Source organism: Nannospalax galili, unplaced genomic scaffold (assembly GCF_000622305.1).
Source record: "Nannospalax galili isolate Female #2095 unplaced genomic scaffold, S.galili_v1.0 scaffold117, whole genome shotgun sequence".
Lineage (NCBI taxonomy): Eukaryota > Metazoa > Chordata > Mammalia > Rodentia > Spalacidae > Nannospalax > Nannospalax galili.
In genome coordinates, this window is record NW_008341422.1 from 351,280 (window position 1) to 371,202 (window position 19,923).

At 39.7% G+C, this 19,923-nt stretch overlaps 1 protein-coding gene across 1 annotated transcript in view; it reads right to left on the reverse strand.

The window, feature by feature from the left end:
* Positions 1-959: 959 nt before the first annotated feature.
* The window catches only part of Adam10 (ADAM metallopeptidase domain 10), a 151,238-nt gene continuing 132,274 nt past the window's right edge, over positions 960-19,923 (reverse strand). The window contains exons 12-17 of the mRNA XM_017799089.2: positions 17,903-18,053; positions 16,788-16,971; positions 15,689-15,797; positions 14,553-14,773; positions 4,631-4,757; positions 960-3,231 (exon numbers count right to left, since the gene is read on the reverse strand). Coding sequence (XP_017654578.1) covers positions 3,137-3,231; positions 4,631-4,757; positions 14,553-14,773; positions 15,689-15,797; positions 16,788-16,971; positions 17,903-18,053 — 887 coding nt within the window. The 3' untranslated portion in view covers positions 960-3,136. The remainder of the gene's footprint in view (positions 3,232-4,630; positions 4,758-14,552; positions 14,774-15,688; positions 15,798-16,787; positions 16,972-17,902; positions 18,054-19,923) is intronic.

A 19,923-nucleotide genomic window follows, 5' to 3' on the forward strand; every position in this document is an offset into this window, starting at 1 on the left:
TTTTTTTTTTTTTAAAGAATGTGGGGCAGATTACTCCATGAAAGGCAGTTATAAATAACTCTTTTTGTAGAAAACACTAAAATGTCACTCTATTTGCAATGAATGTGACAAAATAAGAAAATGTTGGCTTAGATTTTCAAATATACACTCTAATTAGACTTAGTTGGGTGGGGGTGGGGGGGCAAGAGGTGGTGAGGATGCTGTGGATTGAATCCAGGGCCTTGTGCATGCTAGGCAAGTATTCTCCTACTGGAACTCCCCAATCTTCCTACCTCAGCCTCTCTAGCAATGAACCTACAGATGTGTACCATCATGCCTACATGTTAGCCCCTAAGAAAAAGTACTTCGCACTGGAAACTATGAAAACACACATATAAAAAGAACCTCAAGTTTAAATATGGCTCAGCTATTCACTAAGACAAGTGCTGAATATTGACTAGAAATAGTGAAAAGTAATTTAGCTGAGTTTTTTTTTAATGTTCACTATGTGTAAATACAATGATACTTAACTGGGATTGTCCTATGTGGACTCTATGAGTAAAGACACCATCTTTTGCTGGGCATGATAGCATACACCTTTAATCTCAGTACTCAGGAAGCAGACTTGTCAGGCAGATCTCTGTGAGATCCAGGCCAGTCTGGGATGGTGTACATAGAGAGTTCTAGACCTGCTGGAGCTACAGTAAGACCCAGCACCACATCGCAGCTAACAACCATCCGTAACTCCATTTCAGGGGATCTGACACCCACTTCTGACCTCCTCAGACACGGCACAACACGGGTATACTTACACACATGCAGGTAATACACTCATATACATAAAATAGAAATAATAAAAAAATGTATTTTAAAAAGATACCATCTTTCTGCTTAACAATCCCCTTCATTGAGTAAGAAAAAGTTGCCTGTGGGAAGCTTCTGATAGTTTTTAGAGTTCAAAGAGTTAAAGAACCTTCAAGTTGATTTCATCAAGTCTATTTATTAATGCATTTCAAGTTTCAAAAAACCTTACATCTTTGCACAATACTTTATTTTTTGCAATTTTTAGTAAAAATTTCCAAAGTGAACAAAAAAGATACTGTATAAAACACAGTGGACATTAAACTGACAGTAGTATTAGATCTCACTTGTCTTGATCTTTTCATTTTTACCACATCTTGATTTGCAGTGGAAAGAGTTCAGTGCATGTATCTCTTTTCAGAAAACATTTAACTTAGACTCAAAATAAAATAGGGCAGCACGTAACTGCCAAAAACCCTACCACAGGATAACATTACAAGCAAAAGTATACATGTTCCAAAGTCTACCACACCCAAGAAGTCACTAAGAACTCTTGCAGAATAAAAGTCACCATTTTAGAAATGCAAATCCACTTCCAACCTTTGCACAGTCCAAAAACAAAGGCATTTAAAGGATTTAAAAGCAATTTCATACATAGCTACCTACTTGTTGGTTTAGAATTATTTATAGTCTATCTGGGATTTCATGTACAAAATTTGTCTCTAAATCATGTACAAAAAGCTGTTTTGAAAAAAGTCACCACATACTGTACAAGTTTACAAGGAGAATCCCATTGTTTCTCTAGCGTTTTTGGCCTTGCTGGCTCGCCTCACATTATGAGAGTGATTGTGTAAACCTTAGACTCTTAAGAAAAAAGGAAAAAATAAAATAAAAAATAAAAAAAGCCAAACACAGAAATCTTGTCAACCTTCCCTAAATTTGCCTCCTTACGCAAAGCCAGGAAAATCACCGCTGTTCACTTCTAATTTAAGTAAAGTAGTTGGAAAACAGAAGCAATAAATATGTCACAAGCTCACATATTTTGTAATGCCCCCTCCATTTTCTGCATAGCCACAAGCCTGTTAATACATTAAATGCTTTTGCTTTCTCTTTCTTGAAAAATGCCAATTATTTATATCTGCTTAAAAAAGAAGTGTGGAATGGGACATTGTGCTGTCTCACGTTCACTGTTGTTAAAATGTCTTAGGGGAGGGAAAAAAAAAAAAAAACCAATGTCAGAAGGCCTATCTACAACTTCAACTACTTGCTGAGCAAATCAGTCATCTTTAGTGGTTACCAATGATCAGTGATGGTTGAAGAACTGTCCAAATATTTCAATAAAGACAATGATTTTCTTTTCCTTATCAGACAAGAACAGAATTAGCATACTTTAGATTATGGAAAACACAAAGTAAGCAGGCTACAAATGTAAAGAATAATTTTTGATATAATTCCTACCAAAGCACAAATAAAATTTCACCTATCAATTTGAAAACGGACTGAATCAGAAAGTATAAAATATGTAAGCAGAACCCAGACCTCTACATGAAGACCCACTCTGAAGCAGAGGGATGCTGTGTCCAGTTGGCATCACACTTAGCATGATCCTCAGCACAGACGTTCCTGCTCACAGCAGCCTCATGATAAGGAAAAGATAGAGGAGAACCAACTCCATCATAAGAAAAAAGGAAAGTAATTCTCATTTCAACACTGCCTGTGTAAAGCACTACAGAATCCTGGACCACTGAGTATCACCATTCTCTGTTATCCTGAGTATGTCAATTAAACAGTAATTTTTTCATTAAGAGCGGAAAAAATTTATAATACAAAGAAACATCCATATTGCAATTTCTGTTTACAATTGCACACAGAAGTACAGTGTACGTAAGAAATACATGTCTGCATATAACAAGGTATGTACATTGGCAAGTGATGTATCCAATGTTGAGGTGGTCGAGCCTCCCAGCCTTGACTGGCAGTTGAAAAAAATATATTTCAATTTGTGATAAAAGTTTATTGAGAGCCAAGTCTGTCTGCAAGTGAAGAAAATGCAGCAACGAAGAACAGGGAACGACAGGGCACAGGATAATATTCTAAGACTTTGTGCCATTAGGTTAAAAATATCTGTCCATAAGAAAACTGAGTTTCTTTTCCACACCCCTCCCCCCAAAATTGGAATTTTCAGGCTTTACATTTTAAGTAATTCCACCTGATCTGAGGACATGATCTCTTGCCATTTTTTTCTTCAACTACTATTTGTGAGGGTTTAGTCTGGAGATGACGACTTTATAGGTTTCTCTTTGGAGTGAAGTTTTCCCACTGTAGGCACTAGGAAGAACCAAGGCAAAAGCTGCAGCTAGCGTCTCATGTGTCCCATCTGGTAACTCTCCCTGGGCCTCTGTCGCGGGGGCTGCTGAATGGGCTGTGGCGGTCTCCTCCTCTTTAAAGTGCCTGTGGAGCAAAGTAAAACAACTCTAAAGCAAAGTTGCTCTTTCACCAAGAAAAGCATTCTCTAGCACTGACCAGAAGGAACATGGGTCATGTAACACAGCTTTAATATTTTAATATTTATTCCATTTAGCCCAATTCAAGTCAAAATCAATTTCAACATGTATTCCATTTAAAAATTGCTAAAACATTTCAGCTTTATGCTGTCTTTAAGTCAGGCACGTATTTTGTACTTAATAGCTCTTCTCAAATGAGATGAGTCACATTTCAAGTGCTCAAGAGCCTTAAAAATTAGAGAGATTAATCTAGATTAGCACAGTTCTAAGGGCAGAATCTATAATGCAGAAATGACTGTGAGCAAATGACTTCAGCTCTCTGAGACTCAACTGCCTGTCTGCACGTAGGACAGCAAGTAACTCATCTGGTCTTTATGAAGACTTGAGGATCACTCCTGTAAGCACTTAGCACTTTTTAATGAAGGTTCAACAAATGACAACTAGCTTTCAAAGGTGCTATTTTCTTAAAATGAAGCAATACACAAGTAAAATATCTGCTCTACTGAACAGGACCACTACTGGTAACAATGCCTAAAAACTGTCATGTGACCCTTAGAGATCTATTGAGCTGACACAAGTACACAATGCGACATGGGAAACTTAGGGAAAGAAAGTATACCCAAATCAATTTCCTTGAACACCTACCATGACTTCTGGGCTCTCTTGCCCTAACACAGACATAGGCAGAGAGTGGCTGAGGGAGAACAGAAAGCAACCATTTATGTGGGGCACTCGACCTGGCCTGAGCCAAGCCTGCCTCAGGAGGGAAGGGGACGTCGTGCTCAGCCCTGGACCTCCCTGCCACTGTCTTAGGCAATGTCTTGTTCACAACCATAAAGACTAGATTTTCCCTATGGAAGCAGAAAAATCAGACGCACCTTGGAAGGGGAAAGGACAGACAGTTGAGGGTGAGGTGGGTACTATCTGACTAAGGCTCTAGCCGTCTGAATCGACTACACTAAGACAACCCACACAGACAGACCTCTTTTTCTCAGGAAATATAAAACACAGACATGACAAACAGAAACTGAGGCATAATTTAAAAGCAACTTAACTATCATAATAAAAACAAGGTATAATATCAGACTCTGAGTCAAAAACATAAAAACAAGTATCAACCCAAAATCGATTACTTCTATACACTAGATTACTTCTGTACACTCAAGATAGATTAGTGTTAAACTAGACTGAATTGGAAAAGTACACTTAAAACAGGAACTGAATCACTCACCAGGCAAGTTCATAAAGAGAAAGTTCCATAACTGTTACTGAAAACGCACTGGCAGTTCAGCCCTACCTGCTGAGTGGTTCTGGTTCACACAAGCACATCCTTGCTGTTACCTTACCTGGAAGCGGTTTAGGAGGAGGCAACTTTGGATTACTACTTGGCGTATGAACACTGCATATCTTGATAAAGCCAGCCATTAACATGATGAGGGCAATTCCCATAAGCAATACTGCCCACCAATGAGCCTGGAAATAAACAGATTTAAACCATCATATAAAATATTTACAACTTTCAAATTCTGAATCCGCATTTGACTTTATTACAGATTACTGTAGCACATATGCAATTGCTGCGAATTATTTCTAGCAAAACTCTCATTGAGAAATATCTGGGGCATTAAACAACTTATTATCTCTGTATGATTTACTCAGATCCTAAAATAAAAATACACGCTGTGCCAAAATACAGCTACTTTCTGTATGTATATATAAGCTCTCTCACATTAAAGAAAAAGAATTTTGTTTTATTTTGAAATTTCCAACTTAAAGAAAAGCCACAAGTATAGCGAACTTTTAAAAATCTGACCCAAAGCCGGGCATGGTGGTACATGCCTATAGTCCTAGCACTTGGGTGGCAGAGGCACACGGATCTCTGTGAGTTCAAGGATAGTCTAGTCTACATACTGAGTTCCAGGACAGCTGGGGCTACAGGGAGATACTGTTTCAAAGACACACATACACAAAAAAATCTGACCCAAGAATAAGTTGTATGCATCATGCTGCTCCCTTGAACATGTTAGCATAAAATTCGCACAAGACAGGCCTCAGTGGCAAAGTGTTTGCTGTGCAAGTATGAGGATCTGACTTCAGATCTCCAACCCTCATGTAAGAAGTTGGATGTGAAAGCATGTGTTTACAATCTCAGTGCAGGGGAGGTAGGGATAGAAAGATCCCTGGGACACATACACAGACGACATCCTACAACAGAAGAATGTTTCCCTAATAGACAGTGAGCACCAAAATCAGAACATGAGCAGTGATATACACCAGACTCACCCAGGTTTTGCCACCTGTCCCAACACTATCTCCTTTAGAATCATGTGCTAGTGTTCCTCTGATGTCCTTCAGTCTGGAAAAGTCCTACAGCTTCTCTCTGGCCTTTAAGACTGTGATACTTTTGAAACTTTCAGGGCCGCTGTTCTGTATGGAATGGATTTTTCTAGTATTTCCTTATGATTAGATTTGGGGCCAGCCTCTGTTGAGTATCAGGAATGATACTGTGTTCTCACTGTCCTGTCTGATGGCACAGGATTCTGTCTTTATTACTGTGATGCTAATCTTGATTACCTGATTAGGATGTTATCTGCCAGACTAAAAAAAGGAGAATTTTTTTTTCCTCTTACAGAATCAATGAGCATTTTGTAGGGATATAATATGGAACAATGTCAATGTTCATCAACTATCAATCTACTCATTCAGCTGGGGTATCCTATACCAATGGGCTATAATTCATTACTATTATTATTATGGGTTATTTTCAACACTCCCCACCATTCTTTAAGCACTCATTTTCTGGCAAACAAGAAATTCCAGGTTCACCTTGTCCTTCCTTCAATACCTCAGTCCTGGACCACACATTTCTCTGTTGAACCCTGGTTCCTTTTAGTCCTTCATCTGCTATGTAGGCCCTTTCTTACCTGCCCCTCCCCCCTTTCTTCAATGACATCCCATGATATTCACCCCTCCCTCCACATGGGGTGGAGGCCTCTCCCTGTGCTTGGGCTCTGGCATCGCATACAGATGTCAGATTCTAGCACCCAGGTCAGTGGCACTGCAGCTCTCCACACCTGGCATGGATTCTTACCTTGCATGACCTCAGTGTATTTAGAAATTAACTGTTCAAGAAGAATGGGGGAGCATGTTTCAGCAGGTGTAATGGTTTGAATGAGAACACCCCCCTCTCCCAATAGGCTCCAAGTATTTGGACATTTTGTCCCAGTTGGTGGTGCTGTTTTAGGAGGTCTTAGAAGGTGTGGCCATGCTGGAGGAAGCATGTCACTAGGGGTGGGCTTAGAGAGTTCTTAAGCCTTGCTGGATCTCAAGTAGCTCTCTTGCTTCCTGTGCCCTCTTGAAGATTGAGAGCTTAGCTTCCACTCCTCCTTCAGCCACCTCTGCCACCATGCCTCCCCATCATGATGAACTCTTGCCTCTTGGAACTGTAAGCTCAAATAAGCTCTTCCTTTTTTAAGTTCTTTTGGTCATGGTGTTTCTATCACAGCAACGGAAAAGTACCTAATATAGCGGGCAAAGGAGCCTGTCACCAAGTCTACTGACCTAAGTTCGATCCCTAGAACCTACATGGTGGAAGGAAAGAAATGACTCCTGTAAGTTGTCCTTTGACCTCCAAATACATACACACACATCACACATGAATGAATGAATGAATGAATGAATGAATGAATGAATGGATGGATGGATGGATGTTTTTTAAAAGTAAAGAAAGAAACCCAGGCATGGCACAAGCTTTTAATCCCAGCCTTTGGGAGACTTGGGAGGTAGAGGCAGAAGCAGGTGGATCTCTGTGGGATTGAGGCCAGCCTGGTCTTCAAAGCAAGTTCCAGGTCAGGTAGGGATACAGGGAGACAAGCTCTCAAAAAGCACCCCTTCCCCAAAGTAAAAGGTAGTGAAGTCAAATATGGTGGAGCAAAACTAATCCCAGAATTTAGATGCCTGTAATCCCAACACTTAGGCAGTAAAGGCATGAGAATTAGTGTGCAAGGCCAGCCTCAGCTAATAGAGAATTCAAGGCCACTCTGGGCTAAATGAGACCCCATCTCAAACCCTTCCCCACTCTCACCTCAAAAAGATGGAAGACAGGGAATGGAGAGAGAAAGTTGTTTTGTTTTGTTTTGTTTTAATGAACTTGGTCTGGGCATGGGGGCACACACCTTTAATCATAGCACTGCAGAGGCAGGTGGGGGTCTGTGAATTCTAGGCTAGCTTCATCTAGATAAAGAGTTCCAGCTCAGTCAAGGCTACAGTGAGACCCTGTCTCAAAAACTGAGAGAAAGAGAGAAAGAGAGGGGGGCCTAGAATGATTTGCTCTGCCTGTGGATTCTCAGTCTCCTATCACTCTCAGGTCACAGGTCTGCATAGGATAGCCCAGCCCCGTCCCTCTCTTTATTTTCATTTTTATTCTGCAGTCTGTGACAGTCTCTACTTTGCCCGTCTTAGGCTCACTATGGCAGAGGCTGCAAACTTCAGTGCCTACCTGGCAGGAAAGGTTGACGTGATTCAACCTTCCTTCTGAAAATGTTTTTTGAGAAGTTGCAAATCTAAATTTTTATGTGAAATCTATTTTTAAATGGGCTAACTTGCTCAAAATTTCTAAAAACAATGGGTAGACCATATAAAACATATTGATAGGTCTGAATTTGGCTTGGAAACTACAGGCTTACAATCTACTCTTTTAAAGCTACTTCTTGTATCCTACATAGATTGTCAAGTTTTCTAAATTTTTTTTGTTTCCTATAGAAAAAAAAATTGCGGAGTTCTATTCTTCTCAGTATTAGATGATGTTAATTTTTCCTTACAGAAATTTTTTATGAATTCCTATTGTTCTTTTTAAATTTATTCTGAAATAATAGACTACCTATCTGTCAAAAGGCAGGGTATAGGACTGCTCTCAGTCAAAACAGTCCAGTGCCATTTTGAGTAATGCAGGAGATTAGCATTCTTGGAGCCCAGTTATCAAATGGCAGGAGAGCCCTTAGTTATACTGCACATTTCCAAGTACCCTCTGGGAAGAGTGTCACCTGTATGTGGTCCAGTTCTTAAGAGCCAAGGGGCAAGTTCTGCTCCTCCTAGGCTGAGGTCTGGCACTGTCATGGTAACTATTTCTACACTAAATGCTCCTCATGCGTTCCCTTCTCCATAAAACACTTCTATACCCTCTGCTTCTGTCAGTCATTAAGAACATAGTCCTTAAAGAGGGCTTCCCAAGGGCTTGGGTGGAGTAGTAGAGTGCTTCTTTAACCCAGATAAGGCCTTGGGATCAGTTCCCAGTGCCACCAAAAAAAAAAAAGAAAACAAAGTCAAGGAAAACCCTTTTAAAGCCTTCTCTGGTCGGGTCTACTATTTTCCATGAAAACAGCACCCAGAACTGGAAATACATTTCTACGTACCTGTCTTCCATCTCCCAAACTAAACTGTGAGTTCCTTGCACTAACATCCTTCCACCTCAGCATCTAGCCCATTAAAAACAACTTGCTGGGTTAGTTACCACAGGTGACTCATGTCTAATACAAACAATGTGAACATGGATCCTACAACAGAGACACAATATAGAGCAGTTTCGGTGCCACTAGTTTTTCAGTATTTACAGTCTAAAATAAACAGCAACACAAACAGCAAGAAGATGATTGGAGGAAATAAAACCTGGGTGGAATCAGGGCTAAAATCTGGTTGAAAACCATCAAAAGGGCATAGTTCCAGTTCATAACAAGAGGTACACATGGAATCTGAGAGCTTCAGGACCTCCCATCCCTTCTAGCACTGCTCCTGGCCTTCCTCTAGATTTTCCTAGGTAACTACGTATCTGAGAAACTGAAGGCTTGAGCATTTTAGGGACAATGATACTATATTTTCAGTATTTAGTGTCTAGAGAAATGGACATGAAGTGGGAAGAAGACAGCAAAAAAAACTTAAATAATTAACAGTGGTATAGTATGGCCACCTTTGGGGGATGTTCTAATATTCCTTTTATATATTATAAATGGGGGTGGCAACAACTGGTCTAGTAAATATAAACATGTTTTAGCTTTCAATTTTGTGATTTACTTATTTTTATGTGTATGAGTGTTTGCCTGCAAGTAAGTGCATCCCATGTGTGCAATGCCCATGGAGGCCAGAAGAGGGCATCGGATCCCATGGAACTGTATACCTATCACGATTGATACTTCCTTGTACAGTAGATGATGATGAACACAGAGAACCACAAGTAGCCAATGTGCAGAGAGTAAGAGGCTACAGAGTGCTTGTCCCTGAATAGGACACCCATATCAAACTTCTGCCTCCTAAGGCTCAGGGGATCATTGCAGAAGGGGGGACAGAAAGATTGTCAGAACCAGAGGAGGTGGATGACCACAAGGAAACAGAACTCACAGCAATGCTGACAATATGGACAAGTTCCATGTAAGCTCAAGCCTGACAAAATCCCAACATGCCTTGGGTAAGTGGGAAAGAAACCCTAACCCTACCTGAGGAAACACTAGCAACTGCTGGGAAGGGAAGATTCAGTCTTGTTTAAGGGTGAGAATCTTAGTAGGGTGACCAGGCTCCAGTGGAGCACACTGAAAGACATTTAGGGACACAAACCTGACTGTCTGTCTGTCTGTCTATCTGTGTACAGAAATTTGGTGAAGGGGATAGAAGGGTGTATAGATATCTATGGGAGGGGATCTAAACATAATCAAAAATATATTGAATGAAATTCACAACAAATAAATTTTTATTTATTTTTATGTGTATGATTTGCCTACAAGCAAGTGCACATGTGTGCAATGTTCACGGAGGCCAGAAGAGAGCATCAGATACCCTGGAACAAGAATAACAGGTGGTTGTTAGCCACCATGTGGGTACTGGGAGACCAGGTCCTCTGTAAGACCAGCCAGTGCTCTTAACAACTGAGTCATCTCTCTAGTCCCAATACGTTTTATCTTTTTATAATTTTTATTTTTAACTTTTAATTTTTAAATATTGATTATTTTTACGTGTATGAGTATACTGCCTGCATGTGTGTAAGAGCACCAGTGTACTACAGTGGCCATGGAGTCAGAAGAGGGTGCTGGGAATCAAACCTAGGTCCTCTAGAAGAGTAGTCAGTGCTCTTAACCACTGAGCCATCTCTCTCCAGCCCCTTATCTTTTTTGTTTTGTTTTGTTTTAGACAGGGTCTCCCTGTAGCCCCAACTGACCTGAAACTGGCTATGTGGACCAGGCTGGCCTCAATCTCATAGAGAGCTGTCTGCCTCTGCCTCTGCCTCTGCCTCTATCTCTGCCTCCCAAGTACTGGGATTAAAGGTGTGTGTCACCCATGCCTAGCTTCCAGTATGTTTTATCTTAAAAGATCATAAATTACCTGTTAGTCTGAGAGGAGGAGGACTGTCATTCATCAATAAACACAAATGTTACCAGTGTACCAAGTTCTTATCTGTCATAGATACAAGGGTACTGAGGAAAACTTTAGGGACAAAGAAAAGGTACCTAGAATATTTTTAAAATGGCCTGAAGTAACAAACATTTCATCAAGTCTAAGAAAAATGACACTATATAAGAAGTATAAATATGATGCTCAATACGGTCACTTACATAAAACTAGTAACAGCAGAACTGCAAAGTTTACTTCTTTTTTTATTTTGTTTAAAGTTTACTTCTTAAACTTAGTGTACATTAATTACAATAGTGTTTAAGAATCTGAGTAAACAAAGGAACCTTAAGATAAAATGAAAAAGCAGGTATCTAAAGAGGGGGAAGAAGGCAGACAGAGTCAGAAATCACAAGAAACAAGAAGCTGGACTCACACCAAATATTTCTCTTATCTATCACAGTCACCTGTCCACAGCAACCTGCCAACCAGAAAGCAACTACCTACCACCCTTTTGTTTCCTTCAGGCTCAGCCTAGGCAAGCAGGACAAAACAGCAGATGAAATACATGAAAACAATGCAGCTTTAGTTAGTATGCACAGCTTCTATTCTTTTCCATATGAACTATGATATTTGAGAAATGGACTTGCATTTCTCTAGCAGGTACACAGTGCATGCTTACCACATGTGACACGTGACCTTTATGACTAGGCAATGAAGGGCTCTAGAAGTCTAAACCACATTCCATCTTTGGCAAATAAGGATAATAGAGTAGTAAAAATAAATAAATAAATAAATAAATAATAAATAAATAAATAAATAAAAAGGACTCCTTACAATTCATAAACCAAAGATCCCCCAGTTTTAACATGCACCACTACCTGCCGCACCATGACTGCAGCTATAATGGTCTGGAGTAGAGTCTGAAATTTACTTGCATTTCTATTAAGTTCCAGGTGAATTCTGCTGCTGGTCGGAGGGCTAAGCTGTCATCACTGTTCTAGACTCATTGCCAAAGCAGCCCAGGCTGTTCATATAAACAAATGATCAAGTGAAACCACCTTCTCATCAAGGGCTAACTATAAATATAGAAACTTGAATTTCATATCCTATGGAAAGAATGTTATTTTGGTAACTCAAAAAAATGTTTTTAAGCCATTTTTTAAAAAGTAAAGACCATTCTTGGCTTGTGGGCCATGCAAAAACAGGTAGGGCCTATCTGCTGCAACATGCCAATCCCCATTCTGGATGAGTGCTTCTCAACCTGGCTCTTTAACAGAATTAGCTAGAAAGCTTGAAATGGCAGATGCTGAAAACCTTTCCAAGAGATCTGACTTATTTGTCCTAGGCCCTCCAGTGACTCTGATGAACAACTAGTACTAAGAGTTACTGTTCTTAGACAACATTTCACCAAATGACTTGTCATCCTGGCATGAACCAATGCTTCTGGGGTTCATCCGGAAAATGAAGTTAAAAAAATGTATGTATTTATTTCAGGACTTCCCACAATCCGACAAATGTCCCAGATGGCTAAAGCACACAACCAGACCATCAACCCCAAGAGCAACTATACACTGTGAACCATTTGGGAAACAGTGCCCTACATCTTAATTTGAAACATGTCAGAGACTTAGTACTTAGATTCACAAAACTGGTGCAAAATATGAGGGCAGAAATGTATTCAAAAATGAGAAAGTGCATTTCAGAGGCTGAGGAAGGACAGCAGAGAGTTGGGGGCCAGCTCAGGCTACACATTAAATACCAGGTCAACAACTCTAGGCAACATAGTGGGAGGGGAGTGGAAAGGAGCGGTAATTCTTCTTTTCTTATCTTTTTTTAAAGATAGGGTTTCCCTGCTAGTCTGGAACTTTTTCTGTAGACCAGGCTGGCCTGGATTTCAGAGAGATCTGGCTGCCTCTGCCTCCCCAGTGCTGTGATCAAAGGTGTGCATCACTACATCCGGTTGAATGTTAATTCTTATCAAAATAATAAAAGAGAAATTTTATGTTTGAATAAATAAAAAGAAAAAGCCGCAACATAGCAGGGAATAAAAGGAAGGAGGCATATAATGATATGTTTGGGGGGATGGGGGGAGTTCTCTGCAATGTTAAGCCTAACATAAAAATGAGAAAACCAAGAACATACTGAGAGCACATCAACTGTGAAGAAACTGGACAAGAACCATTCATGTCCTCAACTCTGCTAAAGAACAGGAGATAATGGCTCAGGTTCTCAACACTTTTAATGCTGGATGTTTCTCCAGAACTAGATGACTCCTTGCTAAGCTATGGAATGCTTATCAGCATCTCCTAAATGGACAAACTCAGCAAAAATATGGAAGGTATCTTGGCAAAACCCAAACATGGATGTCAGAACAACTCTCCACAAAAAAGTATCATCTTCATGGCAACAGTAGTCATAAAATATTGAACTGTGAACATTCTTCCTACTCTACAGAGCTGGTACCACTGGACAAGACAGGAAAGCTAGCCCCTCACTTCTTCCACAGCTTCTAAGATCAGGACATTCGTTACAAACTAGAAAAACACTGCCCTGGCTTGATAAGACTCCAAACCATAAGCTGTCATTCCTACAACACATTCTGTTATGTGAGTGAGACAAATAATGTGAAAAGAACTTGGCATTTGCTGTCTTGCTGCTTGACCTGGTTAGTGCTCACCACGAAGCAGCAGCCCAAGGGTACTCTTCAGGCTTTATGAGTCATGCTATTTGAAAGTGGTGCATCCGTGCCAACACTGTAAAATAACATGTGCTATCCCACACTGACTTAGGTTAAACCTATATAAACCCAGAAGTGTCAGATTCATCAGTTCTAGAACATGAGAAATAATTTCACATTGCTAATTCACTGAAAGTATTTCATTACATCTACTAAAATACAAAAAAAGCCTTTAAGATACTTAAAATATCATGTCAATTACTTTTAAAATAGAAACAAATTAACTCTTAAAATTCTAAATAATTCAATGAGTTAAAATTAGAGACAATGGAGAAAAGTGAAAAAAAAATTACTACATTCAAGTCAGGCATGGTGTTATGCACCTGTAGTTCCAGATACTTGAGAGGACAAGGATGGAGGGGATCCCTGTAGCCCCAGCTGGCCTAGATATCACTGTGTAGACCAGGCTGGCCTCAAACTCACAGAGATCTACCTGCTTCTACCTCACAAGTGCTGAGATTAAAGGTGTGCAACCACCATGCCTGGTGGAGATCTCTTTTAATATTTCCTTCTCTGTTTACAATGCTTTCTATAGTATTGTCAGAAATAATCACAAGAGAAAAAAATAACTAGCTCAGGGTTGAAAATAGGATCATAAAAGACCAAGAAGAATCAGTTATTTGAAATCACAGAACTGACAATGCCAGAGAAAGAATCTGAGTCTCTATGTGTCTCCCAAACCAGGGCTCACTCCACTATGCCAATGACACAGGAGGGATGTGAGGCTAGTCAGGTATTTCTAAACATCCATTATACAACAACTTTAGGAATATCTCATCTTAAAACTTAAGTCAATCACCCAATTATTTTATTTCAAAATAGGTCTGAAATTCAATTCTAATGACCCGCCCCCTTAAATAATCATGATACAATTAAAGTCACAGGGCTAGCAATTTGGCACTGTAGGTAAAGGTGATTCAATCCCTAGATCTCACAGTGAAAGTTCTGAGGATTGTCCTCTGACCTTCACATGCTGAAACATGTACTTATGCATGTATATAGGTACACACACAATAAAAAAATTTAATTAGTAAAAATGTTAAAGATCTACACATAAAGTAATTCCTGTATAAATGGGAAAAATATTTTCCCCCAACATTGATGGCCTCTGCTCAAAACATTTTAAGTTAAGGTTTCTTTATGAAAACTACACTTACCACAATCCACTCAGCAATGTTTTCATAGAGCTGCGGACTAAAAATTGCTTTTTTCAGCCTAGCTAGAGGACCATCGGCATCTACTAATCTGCAGCGCATGAAGACATCACAGTAGCCTCTGAAGTCATTGCAGGGAGACCCAGGCTGAAGAGTGATAGTTCGACCACTGAAATGCTTGCTCCACTGCAAAGACCCTGTACTGGCACAAGTTGATGGATCCACTGACAAAGAAGAGCCAAACATAAACACAAGATCAGATTACCTAATGGGACACGGAGGACAATAAAAGAACCACTTAGAACCATCAAGATGACATGTAAAGCAGACAGACCTACACTGGTTCAGTAGAACATCATTAATAATTCACCTTAAATATTACAATGTAAACAAAAAGCAAGTCTTGACTTAGTGCCTGCAACCACTCTAAAAAAAACTGAGCTATGTACATAAATGAGCGCCTTATAGCTGGCACAGTTTAGTACATCATTTAAAAACATTGTAAACACCATAATGTAATGCTACATTTAAATTTTTCTCAAGCAGACTATATTTAGCTGAAAAGTATCTATCTAAACTGTGTATCAGAGTTTAACAATTAAAACTTGGCAGCAGGACTTTTCTCTGAGAGCTCTCTTCTCTGGGCCTCTACCATCACTATCATGGCCCCCCTCTCCCCATCAAGCTATCCCTCTCTGGGTTTTATTTTGTTTTGTTTTTAATCTTTTTGAGACAGGGTCTCCCTGTAGCCCCAGCTGTCCTGGAACTCACTATGTAGACCACGCTGGCCTTGAACTCACAGAGATCCGTCTGCCCCGGCCTCCTGAGTGCTGGGATTAAAGGCATGCGCCACCACGCCCGGCCCTCTCTGGGTTTTTAAGGGAAGCCTCTTTCTAAGATCCTGCTACGCTGTTTCTGATACTGTTGTCCCTTTCTAATATTCTCCCACCTGGCCCCATCATGGTCTCAGACCCTTTCTCCTAATAAACCTCAGTCCTTAAAGATTAAACACACACACACACACACACACACACACACACACACACACACAAACACACACGCACGCACGCATGCACACATCTTAGGAACAAATAATAGTTTCTGGAGGATTTCATGCTGTGGTTCTTGAAAGGCCTTACTTTTCTTCATACAGCAAACATGGCATAACTCCTTATCGTCTTTGCCATCAGAACTAGCACAGGTACACTCCTCCAAGTCATACTTCTCACAGATAGAGCCTGCACATTGCTGAAAAAAAACAAACTTTACTTAATCCCTGTGCAGTCAAAACTATTGTTCATAGTAACAGGCAGGTATAAGCTTCTGATGTCAAAATAATAAAGTAGAAATAGGGGTTTAAAAAACAGAGCTGGGGATGCAGCTCAATGGGAAAGCACTTGCCTAGCATATGCAAAGCCTGGGTCTGAGCTCCAGCATCACAAAACAAAAACAAAAACACAGAAGTGCATCAGAACTGGATCATACAAATAATAAGCTATGCATCTTTTCAAACAGTGACAGCAAAAACCAAAACTAAATGAAAGCAAAAGAAGGGTCAGTTTTCAGTTTTAGGTTAGCTATGATGTCTCCTCTATAAGCAGAGAAAAATGATGTGTTCTTTACACAGAATAAACTGATATTTAGCTGTGGAAGCTTAAACGGCTTCACCTTTAGAGAAAATGATCAGATGACTTCTTTTATTTAGGCTCCTGATATATTTATTAACTTATCAAACTTAAAAGCAGTACAGATAAAACCATATGTCTAGCTATACTCCCCTGCTTCTGCAGGGACTACCAAACACATGTCATTGCAGAGATGAAAGAAAAGTCAGGAGCTAATTGCATGCCACCAGGCACTTGCATCACATTATACATCTCTGGTTTTGTGGGGAACAAATAGGGGTATTACTGAACCAGAGCCCCACACTAATTGCTTTATATAACTTTCAGTGTCAACCAATTTCCTAAATCTATTAAATTTTTAAAAATTATTTTTATTTTATGTGTATGAGTATATTCTCTGCATGTATGTAAGTGCACCCATGTAGTGCAATGCCCACGGACGTCAAGAGAGCAACAGATCCCCTGGAACTGGAGTTACAGATGGTTGTTAGCTACCATGTGGATGCTGAGAATCGAACCCAGGTCCTCTGCAAGAGTAGCCAGTGTGTTTAATCACTGAGCCATCTCTCTAGCCCCTAAATTAAAATTTAAGCATCTTAAATCAAATGCTCACCCCTTTAATGCACACTTGTGTATGCCGGTTACAGTCTGTGAAGTTGAGCTTGGGTTCAGATGGTGGGCAGAGCGCAGTGAAGCCATTACACATTCCTTCCTTTGCACAGTCGGAATCATCCCGACACTTCTCAGTCTTGGACTTGAACGTACACTGTGCTGTACAGCAGGGACCTTGACTTGGACTAGGAGAAGTGTTAAGTGATCAGATAAAGTAAATCACTGGCTATTTGCTAAACACTTCGATACAGGCCTGATTTTTTAACCATAAACCTCATCTCTTAACTGATAAGTAGGTTACTAGTATATAACTACAATATTGGAGTAACAAGCTGCTCTGCACAACCATTCTAGTAAGTATAGAAGATGACGAAGCGTCTGGCTTTCACAAAGTGTGCTAACTCAGGATTCTTACCCTATCTGCCGTTTGTGAAATGCTACAATGGAAAATAAATACAGTGTTAGGAAACTTCAGTGTTTTTACATAGCTGCACAACATACTAGTCAATTTGCCCATTTCTTTCACAGATCTGTGCTAAAATTGAACTAGGGTACATACACCAACCATTTAAAACATATTGAATATAAACTATATTCTACTGCTTATAATCACAAATGAACTTGAAATACTGGTGACCCTAAGTCACAAAAATGTTTGTACCATATTTTACCTAAATATTTCAAAGTTAAGGTTGTAAATGTATAGACAGTAGTCCCATTTTTAAAGTTCAGAACTAAATAAATTTTTAGGAGAGGTCAGAAGAGGGCTTCAGATTCCTCTGGAACTGGAGTTAAGGGTGGTGTATAGCTGCCATGTGGGTGCTGGGAATCGAACTCGGGTCCTCTGCAAGAGCAGTCAGTGCTCCTAACCGCTGAGCCATCTCTCCAGACCCATCATGTTTTTTTTTAAAAAAAAAAAAACACTCAAAATGCAAATTATGAACTGTCCCAATTGTCAAAGACAGGATACAAAATGTCATTCCAGAAAAGTAAGACAACACAGCAAATCAGGACATGTTTCAAACCCACACGTTTCTTCACCTCAGTGCTAAATCTGTGCTAATTGCTTGTGGGGGCCTTGCAGCATGTGAGCACTGCTGGGTGGAAGGCAGGTACCTGCACTGCTTTCCAGGCTTCAGCTTGCACTTCTTCCCCTCTGGCTGGTTGGCATCAAAGCAGCATTCATCTTTACACTGGTCACTGTAGCCACAATCACATTCCTCACCCTGTTCCACCATTCCATTCCCACATATAGGCTGGCCAGATTCTGAAGAAAATAACAGGACTGGATGTAACATCGAGTTTCTTAAAATTCACAGGTTCTTTCAAGCTTCATACCAAAGACAGGAAACTTTGATGAGTAAGTAAAGCAGAACAAACTGAGAATCTGAAAATTGGGGGACCTGCTGTTGTAGCAAGGGCAGCACTGGTAACTAGCAGTGTGGCCACAGTACGTTCCCTCCCTTTAAAGGCCTCTGCTTCTGCACAGTGAAAGAACTGACCTCATGGTTCCTGCTAATGGCCCTTAGAGAACCAGTAACTTGCTATTTAGACCACGTCACAGCTTAACTTTGTTGAACCACAACTGTGTATCACACGAATACAAATGAAGCATTGTCAGCAAGGAAAAATAAGGAAAACATTCCTTTTTAACACAGAAAAGTTCAAACATACATAAAAGGTTAAAAAAAAAAAGCACAACAAACAATAATTAAGCAAGTAATAGCCAATTGTATCAATTTTCCTCAGCGGTCTCTGACACTGAGTCAAAGTTACAAAAAGGATTATTCCAGCCCTAAGCCTTCCTCTGCAGTTGCTCTGGTGGGCACATCTCTTCAGTTATTTTACTATACAATAGACTCATCCTCTCTTTTTAATTTTATATCATTTATTTGTTAAGCAACCTGGGAAATTTATGGAAGCTGTAATATCTCACTTTTTAAAAATGATTGTAATACTGCCAGTAAGGTCTTGTTAACGAACATTATTCTGTTTCTGCCTAGACTAAGCTCCTAAAGAAACATGTATTATTTATTAATATATTTTTTGTAGTCCCAGGCAGTCTAATAGTATGAGGCTAGACCTTAAATAACTAAACAGTCTGGTCTAAATATTGGTGAATAATTTCAATAAACTTATCCAATTCTCTAAAGTTCTTACTGGAGTTTAAAATTAGAACAGGGGGTTTAAGCCCCAGCACCATTAAAACAAACAAAAATCAGAACAGGCATGTTATTCTTTGTAAGATCACAGAATTTGTCACAGAACCTTATTTGCTGGGAAGGACAAGAATAAAATGCATTCATTTTTCTAGAAAACTAACTTCCAAAGAGTTTGTTACTTGCTAGAGACCATATATCCCAATATGACCAGAGAGATCAAGCCCAGGGTCTCTTGAGTCTAAGTTTTTTGGCTCTAATATACCAACTCAAGCTTTAAAATAGGAATTAAATAAGCAGAAGGGAACACGTCCCCAGTACAGAAACCTCACTTATAGAATACGTGAGACAAAAATATTCTGGGAAGACAAGCTTTACAGTTGGAAAGTTCATTCTAAATATGCTGAAGGAAATCTTAGATATCACAGAAGTCCCAGCTCTTTCTGATCTACATGAGCTGTCTGTCCTCTGGAGCTAGAGCATACATATACATGTATACTAAAAAAGCAATGACTTTTAAAGTCTAGTAATAACTTTCTGATTCATGTGGCATGCAATTTAGGAGAAAAGGAAAACTAATGAAGTCAGAAAATGCATACAATATTTGACACACATTTTTTGGGAATACCTACCCAGCTATACATTCATTTTTATAATCAATTTTAATAATCAAGTTTACTATAAAAACTCCATAATTGACATAATACCTCTAATAAGGAGTGACAGAAACAAAGGACAGAAAAATGACCACTAGTAACATTATCAAAAATACAATTTTTGCCGGGCGTGATGGCATATGCCTTTAATCCCAGCACTTGGGAAGTAGAGGCAGGTGGATCTCTGTGAGTTCAAGGCCAGCCTGGTCTACACAACAAGTTCCAGGCCAGGCCAGCTGGAGCTCCAGGGAGGCTCTGTCTCAAAAAAAAAAAAAAGAGGGCTGGAGAGATGGCTCAGCAGTTAAGAACACTGACTGTTCTT